We start from the raw sequence: 18,060 nt of genomic DNA, 5'->3' as shown, positions 1-18,060 counted from the left end.
TATTCTGCTCCCTACCTAACACAATCTACAGATAGCTGTGTTTCTCATTAAAACCCAGACCAGCTGGGGGGAAGCCAAGGGACAAGTCTGAGCAGCATCAACTTAAAGTAGCCATATCAACGAATCCCTAAAATCACTGAGAAAATGTACTGTACTATAAAACGAGAATTTCAACACAAACGTAAGTGGAGAATGATGCAGGACTCCAGTGTCAGACTGGATTGTGAGAGAACGTAACAGAAAGTCTCTGGTCGATAATGACCCCTAATATTTTTAATTTGGTCTCTAAAGGGTAAGTTGTTTGGTCAACTGTGAAACTGTTTTGCTTATGTGTCCTACAAGGGTTAGAGATAACTAGGAACTTAGCTTTTTCTCTATTCAGTTTGAGGTGAAAAGCAGATGCCCAGCTCTCCATCAGGTCCAGGATTTTCCAGATAGTGTCTAGGATGGTCTGGATCTGGTAGATTGATGGTGACATTGTCCGCATATACGAAAGAGCCAAAACCTTTGGTTTCAAAAAGTTGACCTAATGGTTCCATCATTAAAGAGGACAGAAACATAGAAACATGATGGAAGATAAGGCCAAATGGCCCATCCAGTCTGCCCTTCCTCAGTAACCCTGAGGCATCTCACAGTTCGGGAACCATGCAGAAGTAGTATGGTTGCATTGGATACTTTGTTAATATTTGTACATCTCTTCTTTTTCACAGACCATTTATACACTATTCGCCAGTATTTCTCATTCTGGATCATCATTAGCTGTCTACCTTAGTATTTAGGTTAGTCCTTTTTCGTATTTTTAAATTACGCCACATACATATATTTTTTTTTCTTTACTCATATATTTTTTTTCTTTACATAATTTTTCCTTATTTTTTTCCTATTCATTTTTTCCTTTTTTCTTCTTTTTTGTTTTTTCCTTTTTTCTACTTTTTCTTGTTTTATACTGTCGCATAATGTTTTAAGAATTATTTCCCCACAGACACATTTTTCATTTTGTTTTATTTGTTTTATTCATTTTATTTATTCTCTCATACATATCAACATTCTTAATTGTTACACATGTATTATTATTATTATGATTTTGCTGTTGTTCTGATCATTTGATATATATTTTGCATTTGTATTTTTATTAATATTCTACATATTATTATAATGGTTTTATGTTGTTTTATATACATGTCTTATTTAGATTTATATATCAATTCATTTTTATGTTATGTTAAATGTCTATTTTTACTGTTTTTATTTGTAGACTCCTGATGCAGGCCTTTTGGCCGAAACACAACGGTTGTGTCGAGTCAAATATACTAATACATAAAATTTGGTTTTAGCTTTACTGTGATCCAGTCTCTGGGACTCCTGGTTTTGTGCCCACTTTTCTGTTTGTTTTACGAAGTAGTAGTTCCTGACATTTTAACTTGATATGATCTAGACTTGAGAAAGCCCATAAACCATCTGTGGATGCTTCCACAGATGCCTATGTCGTCTAGTAGTGTAGATAGTACTTTATGATCTACAACATCAAAAGCACTAGACATATCTAAGATCTCTAAGAATCTGTAACTCCATCCTCTCTATTCTCATCTGGAGTGGGCAGTGACACAGAATTAGCTCTCAAATTTTCCACCTTTGACAGGAAAAAAATTCTCAATTCATCTACTGATGGCAATTTAGAATTATCTAATCCTTGCCTAACCCCTATAACCTTCTGAAATATCCTTAGAACCATTCTCACTGTTCTGAATAATTTTTACATAATATGCCTTTTTTGCTAATTTCACTTGATAATTATACTACTTTATATGTTCCCTACATTGGGAACACAGATCACCTGTGCAATGCTTTTTGCAAAGTTGCCTCAGCCGTCATTTCAGCAACCTCAACCCTTACCTTTCAAATTCTTATTAACTTTCACTTTCTCTGTGTCCACCCACTGGTAGACAGACACAACCCACTTGTCTGGACTGGTCTGACAGGATGCAAAGGAACCTTCTTTAACAAAGACCTTTACAGCACCCCCTTCTCCAGTTCCAGAGAGGGCTGCTATGGTATCTCTCCAGGAGCTGGGTTCTTTTGGGCCTGAAAGTACATAGTCCTGGTAGAGGATCCCTTTTCCCGTGGAACACTCTGCTGGGCCTCTCAGTCCTGGTACTTCTCCTGGATAGATGGTTTCCACTGCTCCTTTCCTTTCCCAATGCAGGTCCTTGTGACTCTGGGCAAGTCACTTAACCCTCCATTAACCCCAGGTACAAATAAGTACCTGTATGTACTATGTAAACAGCTTTGAATGTAGTTGCAAAAACCACAGAAAGGCGGTATATCAAGTCCCTTTCCCTTAGTTCTCCTCTGAAGGTAGCATTGGTAATCTGGTCCCTATTTTCCATTCCTGTTCCCCTCACTCTTTCTCTCCCTGTAAACTAGCTCTGTTAGTCAGTCACCAGCCTCACTTACACTACTACTACTACTACTATTTAGCATTTCTACAGCGCTACAAGGCGCACGCAGCGCTGCACAAACATAGAAGAAAGACAGTCCCTGCTCAAAGAGCTTACACTAATTCCCCTCCAAAAAGGACATTCTACTGTCAGTCAAGAGAGTCAGCCCTGTTTCTGGAAAACGCAAGAGCATCTCAAGTAAAAAAAAAAATGACACTACTCTTATTGGTAAAAGCAACCGAGATCACTGCCAGGCAGTTTCTAAAAAAGCAAAATCTATAGGCCCTCTACATTAAAAAAAAATGGTACTTTACCCTATCACGTTATGATATTTATATTTGTTGCATTTATATCCCACATTTTCCCACCTATTTGCAGGCTCAATGTGGCTTACATTGTTCCGGAAGGAGAAATACAGAGTTATATTACATTAAGATGACAGAGTAGATTAGGCAATCAAGAATTCATTTTCGTGATGAGAAATAAAACGGTAATGCATTAAGGTTCAATCGTGACAGAGTAACTTAGGCATTCAAGAATAGAGAGTTCTGTTTAGTCCAGTTCTGGTATGAGTTTTGTTGTCTAGTATTTAGGATGGATACATTCTTCAAGAAGTTACATTACCACTCATAGGTTCTGAAGACTCTCTCCCAATTGTGGTCCCCCCCAACTATAAATGAAAATAAATTGGGGTGCTGTTGTGCTCATCCCCAGGATCAAAGTCCACCGCACTAACCACTAGGCTACTCCTCCACTCATTCCACCAATAAGAGCCAACCTCATCAGTGATGTCACAATGGCTTGGCTCACTTCTGATATTGTGATGTCATAAGGGAAATGGGACTTGATATACCGCCTTTGTGAGGTTTTTGCAACTACATTCAAAGGGGTTTACATAGTATATACAGGTCCTTATTTGTACCTGGGCAATGGAGGGTTAAGTGACTTGCCCAGAGTCACAAGGAGCTGCAGTGGGAATCGAACCCAGTTCCCCAGGATCAAAGTCCATTGCTCTAACCACTAGGCTACTCCTCCACTCATTCCACCAATAAGAGCCAACCTCATCAGTGATGTCACAATGGCTTGATCGCCCAATACTTGGCTCACTTCTGATCTTGTGATGTCATAAGGGAAAGGGGGAAAGGGAAATGGGACTTGATATACCGCCTTTCTGAGGTTTTTGCAACTACATTCCAGGGGCGTAGCCACGGGTGGGCCTGGGTCCTAGTCTGCGAGCCAATCGCAGCTCTGATGTTATTTTTTTCTTACCCGCAGCGGCGAACGGGCGGCCCTAAAAGCAGCAAGCAGCCAGGCTCGTCGACTCTATCCTTCCTTCGCTTCCTGCCCTCTCAGTGTCCCGCCCGCTCGAAAGGAAATGACATCAGAGGAAGGCGGGACGCACGCAGAGAGGGCAGGAAGCGAAGGAAGGACGGAGTCGACGAGCCTGGTTGCTTGCTGCTTTTAGGGCCGCCCGTTCGCCGCTGTGACTTGGGGAGTGGAGTGGAAATGAGCCAGCAGCTTATCTATTCCACTCCCCTGCGCAGCCGTCGCCGTTCAGGCAAGTTAAAGCAGTCAAACCTGTGAGCTGCTGCAAGCTGCATCCACGTTGTCGTTCTTTATTGAGACAAATGGGAGATGCTGTGAAGGGGGAGGGAGATGCTGGATAGAATGGGGAAGGAGATGGATAGAAACAGGATGGGCAGGGGAGAGAGGAGAATTGCTGGACAACAGGGATTGCTAGAGGGGACAGGGGAAAGAGGAAATTTGCTGACGATGGATGGAGGAGAAGGCAGGGGAATGGAGAGTTGCTGGACATGGAGCGGAGGGCAGGGGAAGGAGGAGAATTGCTGGGCATGCATGGATGGAGGGAGGGGAGAGAAGTCAGGGAGGAGATGCGCATGGATGGAGGGGAGGGAAGAGAAGAAAAATGTTGGACAAGGATGGAGGGAAGGAAAGACAAAGGAAGGAGATGCTCATGGATGGAGGGGAGGGAAGACAGAGGAAGTAGATGCACATGGATGGAGGGGAGTGAGGAGAAATGCTGGACATGGATGGAGGGGAAACTGCTGAGTTGAGGAAGGATAGGGACAGGGCTACAGATGGTAGACAGGACACATAAGGACACAAGAGGATGGTGGACATGGTGAGAGAAAAAATATCAGATGGAAAGAAGACACTGCATGAAACAGAAGACACTGGGACCAAAGCGAATAGATCAGACAACAAAGGTAGAAAAAGTATTTTATTCAGAATTTATTAATTGGAATATGTCAGCTTTTGGAAATGTGCATCTCTGATATTTTGCATGTAAGTTTCAATTTTTCTGGTATTGCTGCATGCTGAGTCTGACTTCTTGAGTTAACTTTCCAGTTCAGTATTTTGCCTTCATATTTTTTGATTTCTAGTTCCTTGTGTCATGTGTTTTTCATGTGTGATCAAGCTGCAGTATTCTGATAGCATGTAGTATTTGCAGCCCTTTTTGTTTTGCTTTTCTTTTTAACGAGGTAGTGTATTGGTGTTTTAGAGCCTAGTGTAATTACAGTTCTGCCTTTTCAAGCATAAGGTTGTAGCTCGTCCTGTCCTTGGAATTAGTGCTGTTATGGTTTAGTAAGGATACGAGTGTGTTTTTGCACAAGTTTGTGTATAGCATTTTGCAGTGGAGCGATTGTGGGATAATGTAATTATATTTAAAAATATCAATTTTTCCATTAAGTATGTATGTGGTTATACTGATGCAGGGCAGCTTTTGGGCAGACTACTTAGAAATCCATCATCAAGTGAATTCTAAGGCATTATTTTGTAGGATCCCAAGAGACACTGCTCATACTTATATAGACAGTGCGTGCCCACCCATATTAGCTCTGGGCCCACCCAAAATCTCAGGTCTGGCTACACCACTGCTACATTCAAAGCGGTTTACATATTATATACAGGTACTTATTTGTACCTGGGGCAATGGAGGGTTAAGTGACTTGCCCAGAGTCACAAGGAGCTGCAGTGGGAATTGAATACAGTTCCCCAGGATCAAAGTCCACTGCACTAACCACTAGGCTACTACATTTCTAGTTCTAAAGGTCCCTTTTTGCTCAGCACTGTCCAAGACACGTCTGTGCTAAAATTCCACGCCAGAGTATTGGCTGAAAGGATTACATCACCCATGGAAGGAAGGCACTTTCTTACCTGTATTGTGAGGAAGAATGGGACAAGCAACAGCCTGAGCTGGCTCCCACCTCTCGCCATCCTTCTTGTAAAGTGGCTGAAAGGTGAACTCGGTCTGCAGGAGAGAGGGAAGACAGAAACCATGAATTGAAACAAGATGCAGAGCTGTTAATAAGTGAACAAAAAAAATGAACTGATCACTGATGAACCTAACTCCTCCCATGCAGCATCCCCAGTGCCAGGAATCTCAGACTATCGACTGCCAACTAAGCCTATTAGTAAGGTCAATTTTCAGCCAAAGTTAAGGTTGTCTGAGAAAAGACAATAACCAGACATACTAGGAATATAAACTGAAATTTAATTAAATCTGAACCCACAGCAATCACAGCCCATCCCATTATAGCAACTGTGGTCCTTTACCCCTTCGTTTAGAGGTCCTCCGAGCCTCTGGATGTTTGGAAAGGTGCCAATAAGTTGCTTTCTCTGCGAAAGAAAGGAGAACAGGTACTGTGCTAGTCTCACCTTAGACCGACTGCTGCTTTCGCCTACCAGGACGTTTCTGTACTCTCCCCACCCAGACACCAGTGGGCCACCGGATGGATCTCGGTCAGAGGGACCAACATGGTAGAACCCAGGAAACAGAGACTCTGGGAACTCCATCACTAGATGTCCAAAATGAGCTGTAGAGAAAAAGACAAAGGTCAATGAGAGAAATGGTGAGGCAAAGGGGGTGCTGGTGGTGGTGGTGGTGGGGGGGGGGGGGGGGGGGAGAGGAATCAGATGGAAGAAGTCAGAACCATGGCACTAGCCCCATAAAGTGGATACACTGTAAACAGGTAAGAGGATATACAGTAAGGACCACCCCCATCCTGGAGAGGACATGTACATAAGTATTGCCATATTGGGACAGACCGAAGGTCCATCAAGCTCAGCATCCTGTTTCCAACAGTGGCCAATCCAGGCAAGATCAAAACACAGTACAATACATTTTATGCTGCTTATCCTACAAATAAGAAGTGGATTTTCCCCAAGTCCATTTTAATAACGGATTATGGACTTTTCCTTTAGGAAGCCATCCAAATCTTTTTGAAACCCCGCTAAGCTAACTGCTTTTACTACATTCTCTGGTAACCAGAGTTTAATTACACATTGAGTGAAGCTTCGTTTTAAATTTACTACTTTGTAGCTTCATTGCGTGCCCCCTAGTCCTAGTATTTTTGAAAGAGTAAACAAGCGATTCACGTCTACCTGTTCCACTCTACTCATTTTATATACCTCTATCATATCCCCCCCCCCCAGCCGTCTTTTCTCCAAGCTGAAGAGCATTAGCCGCTTTAGCCTTTCCTCATAGATAAGTCATCCCATCACCTATTTCGTTGCCCTTCTCTGTACCTTTTCTAATTCTACTATATCTTTTTTAGGATGCGGTGACTAGAATTGAACACAATATTCCAGGTGTGGTCACACCATGGAGCAATACCTCATTTTTGTTTTCCATTCCTTTCCTAATAATACCTAACATTCTATTTGCTTTCTTAGCTGCTGCTGCTGCACACTGAGCAGAGTTTCAACGTATCATCAATGTTGACGCCTAGATCCCTTCCCACCCTATCGCTACGATATAATTTGTACACCGGTATGACAGTGTCCCACTGGTTATCCTCCTTCCACCAGGTCTCAGAGATGCCTATTATATCTAACTAGTAAAAAAAGCCCCTTTTCTGATGCAAATGAAACGGGGGCTAGCAAGGTTTTCTTCTGTGTGCATGTGGGAGTGTGTGTGTCCCTCCCTGCCCTCTCTCCCCTCCCCCCTCTGAGTCCTTCACTGTTAGAGAGAGAGCGATTTGATTTCGTGCTTTGCTGTGTTTTCCTTCACTGTTTGTGTTACAGAGAGAGCGAGGGTGGGGCAGACACTCATGTGGAAACCGGATATCTCTCCCCCTTCACACTTCCGGATGGAGGCTTCATAGAACGTTGGTGGTGCCTTTTATAAATAGAGATTTTTCATTTCATCTCAGTACCCCAAGTTCCTCCCAGTACCCTTAAATTCCACATTAAGTTCCCCAAGCCTCCTCTTAAATGTATCTAATTCCAATTTCTTTTAATATAATTTTAATTTTATACCTAGCAGCTCCACATAAATTAATTAATTAACGTTACTTGGATCTTCCAATCCTGCTACTAAACGCTTCCTTCTCTCCTCAAGACCCTTCACTGGCTCCCTATCCGTTTTCGCATCCTGTTCAAAATTCTTCTACTAACCTATAAATGTACTCACTCTGCTGCTCCCCAGTATCTCTCCACACTCGTCCTTCCCTACACCCCTTCCCGTGCACTCCGCTCCATGGATAAATCCTTCTTATCTGTTCCCTTCTCCACTACTGCCAACTCTAGACGTCGCGCCTTCTGCTCGCTGCACCCTACGCCTGGAATAAACTTCCTGAGCCCCTATGTCTTGCCCCACCTTTAAATCTAGACTGAAAGCCCACCTCTTTAACATTGCTTTTGACTCGTAACCACTTGTAACCACTCGCCTCCACCTACCCTCCTCTCTTCCTTCCCGTTCACATTAATTGATTTGATTTGCTTACTTTATTTATTTTTTGTCTATTAGATTGTAAGCTCTTTGAGCAGGGACTGTCTTTCTTCTATGTTTGTGCAGCGCTGCGTACGCCTTGTAGTGCTATAGAAATGCTAAATAGTAGTAGTTTGCTATGGTCAGACCACAGAACTTGTTACATTTACCCAGTCAATATTGAAATCACCCATTATTTCTGTATTGTCCAGTTTGTTAGCCTCCCTAATTTCTGATAACATCTCTACATCTGTCTGTTCATCCTGGCCAGGTGGATGGTAGTACACTCCTATCACTATTCTTTTCCCCTTAAAACATGGAATTTCAATCCATAGGGATTCCAAGATGTGTTTTGTTTCCTGCAGAGTTTTCAATCTATTTGAGTCAAGGCTCTCCTTAACATACAATGCTATTCCTCCACCAATTTGATCCAGTGTTGCCAGGTGGGCGGTTTTACTGCCCAATTGGGCGGTTTTCCGCGACCTGCCGCAGAAAATTTTTGCCCGCGGCGGGTTGCGTTTTTTTGGACTTCTTTTTTTTCTTTTGGGCGGTTTTCAGGCGTTTTTTTCTGCCGCGGGGGGCAGGGTTAGTGACATTTTGGGCGGGGTTAGTGACGTTCTGGGCGGGGCCGATGACAGGGGAGGCAGGGCCGATGATGAGGGAGGCGGGGCCGGTGACGGCGGGGTTGATGACGGCAGGGGTAGGGGTGATGACGCAGGGGTGGGGGTGTCAGGGGCGGGGTTTGGGCTGGATTTAGGCTGGTTTGGGTGGGAAAAACATTTTCCACCTGGCAACCCTGATTCGATCCACCCTTTCACTACGATATAATTTGTACCCCGGTATGACAGTGTCCCACTAGTTATCCTCCTTCCACCAGGTCTCAGAGATTCATAATACATCTAATTTTTCATTTAGTGCAATATATTCTAACTCCCCCATCTTATTTCTTAGGCTTCCTTCTGGCATTCGCATATAGACATTTCAAACTATGATTGTTGTTCCTATTTACATCATGTTCAGTAGTTGACAGCGTTAATTTGCAAGAGGGGAGTTAGGAGTCAACCCACCTCACTGACTCCCCTCTTACTACCATTCAACAAATCAGACAATCCCGCCCAGGAGGACTTCCGGAAACAGGAAGTTACGTCAAAGAAAAGCGCAGCGACAACACATGCGACCCGGACCCCCCCCCCCCCCAAATCAAACTCATACCTGAGGTCGCCCACTAACGAACGATGCTGCAGCTTTCCTTCCCCCCCCCCCCTATGATACGCAGCACAGAACACACAGTCCCGCCTTGCCGGAATTCCGGAAACAGGAAGTTGCGTCAGAGGAGGTAAAAGACGGATTCAATTCCTTTCAAAGTTCATGGTTTCTTTGCCCAGTCGTTTTACGTATATCCACCGACACAAATTGTTTTTAAAAGGAGGCTGTTGATGTGTTCAACGCTGAAGATTCTTCTCCCGGACCCTCGTATTTGCGAAGCCATCTTGTCCTCCTTAAGAGTTGCGCCAGGCCCCGTCACGTGACGGCGACGTTACGTCAGAGGGGGCGGGATCTAGCGTTCTCCATCAGGTAATAGTTTAGTAGTGACGCCGCTGCTGCGTCACAGACAGTATGCAGCGATCACTAGCCCAGAACCCAGCGCTGCGTAGATAGTGAGCCAATAAGCACGGAAGCCAATTTGGTTAATCTTTGTTTCCACTCCTCCGCGCAGCCGTCAACACTATACACTCAAAACGGAGCAAGCAAACCTATGAGCTGCCCCACAGAGGGTTAATAGACAGGAGTGGAAGTGAGCCTATCTAGTCCACTGTAAGCAAGGAAGCCAATTAGGACAATCTAAGTTTCCCCTTCCCAGTGCAGCCGTCATCCCCGTTCACTCAAAACAAAGCAAACAAACCTGCTGCAAGGAGGTTTAATAGACAGGAGTGGAAGTGAGCCTATCTAGTCCACTGTAAGCAAGGAAGCCAATTGGCTAATCTCTGTTTCCACTCCCCCCCATGCAGCCGTCATCCAGTACACTCAGAACAAAGCAAGCAAACCTATCAGCTGCTGCATCCAGGTTGTCATTCTTTATGTATTTATTTATTTTGTTACATTTGTACCCCACACTTTCCCACTCATGGCAGGCTCAATATTGTTTGTCCATCTGTAACAAGTCTCTATTTTTGTTGGACAGGCAGTGCCTTGCAAGGTGGAGGAGAAAAGTCATAATTGAATATCACTAAAACAACTACTACTACTAAACATTTCTAGAGCGCTACTAGGGTTACGCAGCGCTGTACAATTTAACAAAGAGAGACAGTCCCTGCTCAAAGAGCTTACAACCTAATAGACAAGTGAACGGTCGGTCCGATAGGGGCAGTCAAATTGGGGCAGTCTGGATTCACTGAACGGTAAGGGTTAGGTGCCGAACGCAGCATTGAAGAGGTGGGCTTTAAGCAAAGACTTGAAGACGGGCAGGGAGTGGGCTTGGCGTAAGGGTTCAGGAAGGTTGTTCCAAGCATAGGGTGAGGCGAGGCAGAATGAGCGGAGCCTGGAGTTGGCGGTGGTGGAGAAGGGTACTGAGAGGAGGGATTTATCCTGTGAATGGAGGTTACGGGCGGGAACGTAAAGGGAGATGAGGGTAGAAAGATAGTGAGGGGCAGCAGACTGAGTGCATTTGTAGGTAAGAAGGAGAAGCTTGAATTGAATGCGGTATCTGATCGGAAGCCAGTGAAGTGACCTGAGGAGAGGGGTGATATGAGTATATCGGTTCTGGCGGAATATGAGACGTGCAGCAGAGTTCACTATCACTAAAACAACTTCAAAAATTATTGTAGCTGGTAGAAACAGCAATTATAAATTCTGTAGTTTGTGCTCATTTTTCTTCACTGTTATTCTATACAATTCAGATGACTAGATTTCAGTGAGGATGTCCTGTTCCTGATGAGTTCATCTTAACTGTTGTTGTTATCTGCTTTGGGAAGCCTGGTGTTTATAAAGACGATGCAATATATTGAAATTAAATGGAAGTAGAATTAAACTCTCCTTTCTTTGGGGCACATGGAATCACATATTCATCTGTTTTGTAGAAGTTTACATTTTAGATATACAAATGGATTATTCTGTTTTGAACATGTTTTAGGGGCAAGTGGTTTTATAACTCCAAATAAAAAGGTGAAATTAGATCTTACCTGCTAATTTTCTTTCCTCTAGACCCTCCAGACCGGTCAAGACGCGTGGGTTATGTACTCCTACCAGCAGAGGGAGACTGAGAAAACACTGAGCTTTGAACACTGCCTATATAACCTGTGCAGTACATACAGTAGCCAGTATAACACTCACAAAGCAGAGTAACAAAAAACACAACTACAACTTTAACCAGCAACCCTGTACATGGCTTCTGCCAACTGTAAGAACATTCACTGTTTCTTTTATTTGCATTGTAGAGACTGTCAATTCGTGCTTCCACAGGTGGACTGTCTGCAACGCCACACCTGCACCAGACCCACACCAACCAAAAAACTGGTATTAAGAGTCTGAAATTATGACAATCATCAGCTGCCAAGAGATGCCCATTGAAACACTACCTCCTGGCCTACCGTATACCTGGGCGGGTCCTTGACCGGTCTGGAGGGTCTAGAGGAAAGAAAATTAGCAGGTAAGATCTAATTTCACCTTCCTCAGCGACCCTCCAGACCGGTCAAGACGCGTGGGACGTACCAAAGCAGTAAATATCTTATGGGCGGGATTTACGAAGGCCAGAGGTCAACACTGCTGCTCCAAAACTCGCCTCTTCCTTCGCATGTACATCAATCCTATAATGTTTTACAAACGAATGCAACGAAGACCAAACCGCCGCCCGACAAATATCCGAAGGAGGAATCATACTATTTTCCGCCCAAGAGGCCGCAACCGCTCTGGTAGAATGAGCAGAAAACCCCTTAGGAACCTCACGGCCCTTCACCAAATAGGCCGATGCAATCGCCTCCTTCAACCACCTTGCTATAGTCGCCTTGGATGCCGCTGCGCCCTTTTTAGGGCCACCATGAAGAACGAACAAATGATCCGACACTCTGAATTCCTGAGTTCTAGACAGATAACACCGCAAGATGCGTCGAACATCTAACTTCGCCAGCCGACGCTGTTCCGAATCTCCCGCTAAGTTACCTAAAACAGGCAACGAAATGACCTGATTAACATGAAACTCTGACACCACCTTTGGCAAAAAGGAAGGCACCGTCCTCAAAGACACCTTTTCCTTGGAAAAAGACAGAAAGGGCTCTCTACACGACAAAGCCTGCAATTCCGAGACTCTCCGAGCTGAGGTAATAGCTACCAGAAAGACCGCCTTCAAGGAAAGATCTTTGTTGGAAGCCGCAACTAAAGGTTCAAATGGAGGTCTGACTAAGGCATCTAAAACGAGATTCAAATCCCACGGGGGAACCAACCGCCGACGAGGCGGCCGCAACAACTTCACACCCTTCAAAAAACGCACAACCTCCGGAATAGAAGCAATGGACTTCCCCTGAACCTTTCCCCGAAAACACGACAACGCTGCCACCTGAACCTTCAAGGTAGCCAAGGCCAGACCCCTGTCCAAACCATCCTGCAAAAATTCCAACACCTCTGCCACCGAGGAACGAAAAGGCACCACCGTCCGCTCTGCACACCAGTGCTCAAACAATCTCCAAACTCGAACATATGCCAATGAAGTGGAGGTTTTGCGGGACTTCAACATTGTATCAATGACTCTGGCAGAAAACCCTTTCTTCCTCAACCTGTGCCTCTCAAGAGCCAAGCCATAAGCGAGAACCGAGCCGGGTCTGGCATCACTATCGGTCCTTGACACAAGAGTACCGTCTCTGACAACTGAAGGGGCTTCGCGACCGCCAACCGCACCAGATCTCCGTACCACGGTCGACGCGGCCAGTTTGGAGCTATCAAAATTACCTGGCCTGAGTGCTGCTCGATGCGCTGAATTATTCGACCTACCAACGGCCACGGAGGAAACACATACAGCAATCCCTGTGGCCAGGGTAACAGCAGAGCGTCGAGACCCTCCGCACGCGGATCTCTCCAACGACTGAAAAACCTTGGGACTTGGGCATTGCGTGCCGTGGCCATCAGATCCATAACTGGCATACCCCAGACCGACACAATTCGGCCGAACACCACCTGATGCAGAGACCACTCTCCGGGATCCAGAGTATGCCGGCTCAAAAAATCTGCGTCCACGTTGTCCACCCCGGCCACATGAGCCGCCGAGAGCGCCTGAAGATGACCTTCCGCCCATTGGCATAACAGTGCCGTCTCTTCCGCGACCGCCTGACTCTTTGTGCCCCCTTGACGATTGACATAGGCCACGGCTGTGGCGTTGTCGCAAAGCACTCTGACTGCCTTGTGGAGAAGCATTGACTGAAAACTCAGAAGGGCCAACCGAATGGCCCGAGTCTCCAACCGGTTGATGGACCACCTTGCTTCCGCCTGGGACCACCGCCCCTGCGCTACCTGACCGAGACAATGCGCTCCCCATCCTAGCAGGCTTGCGTCTGTGACCAGAACCACCCACTGAGGGGACTCCAACGGCATTCCCTTCTCCAGATTGCGAGTGCTGAGCCACCAACGGAGGCTGCGGCGGACCACCGCCGACATCGGCAGACGTACCTCCAACTCCTGCGACAGAGGAGCCCACCGACTGAGGAGAGAGAACTGAAGCTGACGCATGTGCGCCCGGGCCCAAGGAACTACCTCTATGGTTGCTGCCATCATCCCCAGAACTTGCAGGTAAGCCCGGGCCGTCGGGGACGCCAGCGTAAGAAACCGCCGAATCAGGTCCTGCAACTTGCTGATTCTCGGGGGGGGCAAAAACACTCGACCAGACTTCGTATCGAAGAGAACGCCCAGATACTCCAGAGCCTGCGACGGTACCAACTGACTCTTGCTGAAGTTCACCACCCAGCCCAGCGACTGGAGAAAGTGTACCACACGCGATGTCGCCCCTTCGCTCTCCGCCCGGGACTTGGCCCGAATCAACCAGTCGTCTAGATACGGGTGCACCAAAATGCCCTGCCGGCGCAAAGCTGCCGCCACCACCACCATGACCTTGGAAAAGGTGCGGGGAGCTGTTGCCAGACCGAAGGGCAGGGCACAAAACTGAAAGTGCTTCCCCAAAACTGCAAAGCGAAGAAAACGCTGGTGCGCCGCTCGAATGGGGATGTGAAGATAAGCCTCTGTCAAGTCCAGAGAAGTTAGAAACTCTCCCTGCCGGACTGCAACAATGACCGACCGCAACGTCTCCATGTGAAAAGAGGGAACTTTGAGTGCTGCATTGACTCTCTTTAGATCTAAAATAGGCCGAAAGGCATCCTCCTTCTTTGGCACCACAAAGTAAATTGAGTAACACCCCGAGCGTTGCTGAGCGGGCGGAACAGAAACCACTGCTCCCAGACTGAGAAGACGACGCAACGTGTCTCGTACTGCTGCTCTCTTGAGCCTCGAATGACAAGGGGATTCCAGAAACCGTTCGGGCGGAGAGGTCTCGAACTCCAGGGCATAACCATCTCGAACTACTTCGAGAACCCACTGATCCGATGTGATGTGGACCCAGTTCTGGTAAAACTGACTCAGCCGAGCCCCTACATGCACCAGAGCCTGGGTCCGCACACCTTCATTGGGCAAGCCGCCCCGAGGTCTGGCCTCCCCCGAACGAGCCCCGGCCTCCGCGACGACTCCCGCGAAAGGACTGGGTGCGCTGGAAGAACCTACCTCTTGAGGCCCCACTAAACCTACCAGGCCTATACCGTCGAGCCTCACTTAGACGACCTCGAGTGGAATTACCCCTAACTCCCAGCTTGGGACGAAAATCCGGGAGTCGAGGCACCTTAGCCTCACTAAGGCCTTTCACTAACTTATCCAACTCTTCGCCAAAAAGCCTAGAACCCTTGAAGGGGAGAGAACACAACTTAGCCTTAGAGGCCGCATCCGCGACCCAACCTCTTAACCAGAGAGCCCTACGCGCTCCCACTAGCATAGCCATATTTTTTGCCGACGCACGCAACAAATCATACAGCGCGTCCGACAAAAAAGACGAACCCATCTCCAACTTGGCTAAATCCTGTAACCCCGAGGTCCCAACCTCCCCGGGATCATCCCGGAGCTTCTCGGCCCAGCGAAAACACGCCCGTGCCACCAGGCCCCCACACACCGAGGCCTGGAGAGCTAGCGCCGACAAGTCAAAGCTTCGCTTAAGAAATGCTTCCAATCTCCTATCCTGGGGTTCACGGAGTGCGGCCCCACCATCTACTGGAATAGCCGTTGCTTTAGTAACTGCTGTGACCACTGCATCTACCGTAGGAGCCTTAAGGGAATCCCTATCCTCCTGCGGCAGGGGATAAAGCCGCGCCATTGCCTTAGAAACCTTACACGGCGAATCTGGCGAATCCCATTCTTGGCTAATCATCTCCCTGAGATCCTTATTCATAGGGAAGGTCCGTGCTCTACGCTGAATTCCCTTCACCAAGGGATCCTGCCCAGATTCACCTGGAGCCACCTCAGGATTAAATTTAAGCGTAGCTGTGACCTGATCAATGAGCTCCGCAAGCTCATCCCTATGAAAAATCCTAACTACTGAGGGATCTTCCCCAGGAAGGGAGTCCACCGGATCTACCGGACCCTCAAACCCCTCAGACTCTCCCCCATCACTAAATGGGCCTTCCGTGCCCACCTGAGACAGGTATTCCTCCTCCTCAGGCCACTCTATCCGGGGTCTTTTAGGCAGCATGGGACTAACCCCCTCCACTCCCTGGGGGGGGCCCGATTTCCAAGCCTGGAAAAGAGTCCATACAAACTCTGGAGGAAAGCTAACCCCTCCTGGACCCTCATTAGGTACTTTATGTGTGTCCCCGGGGGAAACTGGCTCAACGACAGAAGCCTCTGCCGCATGCGCTGAATTCAAAATGGCGGCCGTTCCCGCCGAAACTGAAAGCGCCGCTGCCGGACCCGCTTGAGAAGCCGCTGCTAAAGGGGCCGCCGATACCGCCGGGACTTCCGCGGTTAACTGCGGGGGAACTGCCTCCAAGCGTTTGGGCTCACCGCACAGCCGACACTGCCCGCCCGGCGATTCGATGCCCCGACGCGAGCACGCGCGACAACGGAGTAATTTACCTGCCATAACTGAAAAAAGTGAAGGCAGCGCTTCCCCGTACCGGCCCCAATGTCAGCCAAGCTCCAAAAACCACTGCTCTCTCGCTTCTAGGACGGAAAAGAACTCCCGTTCGTTCCGTACCAAATAAATAAATATATCTCCCTTAAAGAGACAGAAGACAATTCTGGCAGCTGAAAATTGAAAGGCTCTCAAGGCTGCAGTACATAGAAAGCAGCCGAGGCACAAAGCTGCCAGTAACACAGTACTGGAGAGCAGCACAGGGGGAGGGACCCGCAAGCAGGTGTGACACCCCAGGGGGAACTACTGGGCCCCACCGGACCCAGGGCCCCGAAGCACTTTATTTATTTATTTATTTATTTATTTTATTTATTTATTTTTTTTAAATTTTGCAAACCACGTACAGGGCACTTAAAGGATATAAATCTCCTGAAGGAAAACCCAAAATCCTTTAACCATAAAATTAAGGCTACCTCACCAGACTATTGAAGACTGCACAGGCTGTCCTTCTACCTCTGCTGAGACTGAGAAAATACTGGCTACTGTATGTACTGCACAGGTTATATAGGCAGTGTTCAAAGCTCAGTGTTTTCTCAGTCTCCCTCTGCTGGTAGGAGTACATAACCCACGCGTCTTGACCGGTCTGGAGGGTCGCTGAGGAATAAATATTTTGTTTCATGCAGATCTCTTTTGTTTAAACATAACTACATGGGCTAGCAACCCCTAATGCGCTGCGTACGACTGGTAGTGCTATAGAAGTGATGCATAGTAGTTTATAGTAGTAATGCAGTCCATTGGTTTTCTTATATTTTGTTCTTGTGATGACTTATACTGTGCCAAAACTGAAACCAGAGATAAGAGTTGAGGTTAAATGAGGGGACATGGGATAAGCTTATCTGGTCCACAGGAGACGGTATGACTATAAAGTTGAAGCCAGTCCCGCTGGTATATTTTCAATCAGACGGGAAGAATACACCAGAGTGTATTTTTGATCCAAAGGTATGAATACACCAGGATCCTGGTGTATTTTCGATCAGAAGGGATGACTTTCTATCAGAAGGGCCAAATACAACAGGATCCTGGTGTATTTTCGATTAGAAGGGAAGAATACACCAGGATCCTGGTGTATTTTCGATCAGAAGGGCCGAATACACCAGAGTATATTTTCGATCAGAAGGGCCGAATACACCAGGCTCCTGGTGTATTTCCGATCAGAAGGGCTGAATACACCAGGAGCCTGGTATATTTTCTATCAGAAGGGCCGAATACGCCAGAGTATATTTTCGATCAGAAGGGCCGAATACACCAGGCTCCTGGTGTATTTCCGATCAGAAGGGCTGAATACACCAGGAGCCTGGTATATTTTCTATCAGAAGGGCCGAATACGCCAGAGTATATTTTCGATCAGAAGGGCCGAATACACCAGGCTCCTGGTGTATTTCCGATCAGAAGGGCTGAATACACCAGGAGCCTGGTATATTTTCTATCAGAAGGGCCGAATACGCCAGAGTATATTTTCGATCAGAAGGGCCGAATACACCAGGCTCCTGGTGTATTTCCGATCAGAAGGGCTGAATACACCAGGAGCCTGGTATATTTTCTATCAGAAGGGCTGAATACACCAGGATCGTGGTGTATTTTCGATCAGAAGGGCCGAATACGCCAGAGTAAAGGGCCGAATACACCAGGATCCTGGTGTATTTTCGATCAGACCTTTTCCTCCTATAATAGATGATTGT

General features: G+C 46.8%; 1 protein-coding gene across 2 annotated transcripts in view; it reads right to left on the bottom strand.

Annotated features, from left to right (window-relative positions):
* The window catches only part of TAF1C (TATA-box binding protein associated factor, RNA polymerase I subunit C), an 81,436-nt gene extending 71,764 nt beyond the window's left edge, over positions 1-9,672 (bottom strand). For both annotated transcript variants that reach the window (XM_030192748.1, XM_030192749.1), the window contains exons 1-3: positions 9,385-9,672; positions 6,120-6,277; positions 5,619-5,712 (exon numbers count right to left, since the gene is read on the bottom strand). In XM_030192748.1, coding sequence (XP_030048608.1) covers positions 5,619-5,712; positions 6,120-6,257 — 232 coding nt within the window. In that variant the 5' untranslated portion in view covers positions 6,258-6,277; positions 9,385-9,672. The remainder of the gene's footprint in view (positions 1-5,618; positions 5,713-6,119; positions 6,278-9,384) is intronic.
* Between the last annotated feature and the right edge of the window lie 8,388 nt (positions 9,673-18,060).

This window comes from Microcaecilia unicolor, chromosome 2 (assembly GCF_901765095.1).
Source record: "Microcaecilia unicolor chromosome 2, aMicUni1.1, whole genome shotgun sequence".
In the NCBI taxonomy this organism is placed as follows: domain Eukaryota; kingdom Metazoa; phylum Chordata; class Amphibia; order Gymnophiona; family Siphonopidae; genus Microcaecilia; species Microcaecilia unicolor.
Note: the sequence above shows the minus strand (reverse complement) of the source record. Positions and strands in the feature narration are given on the sequence as shown.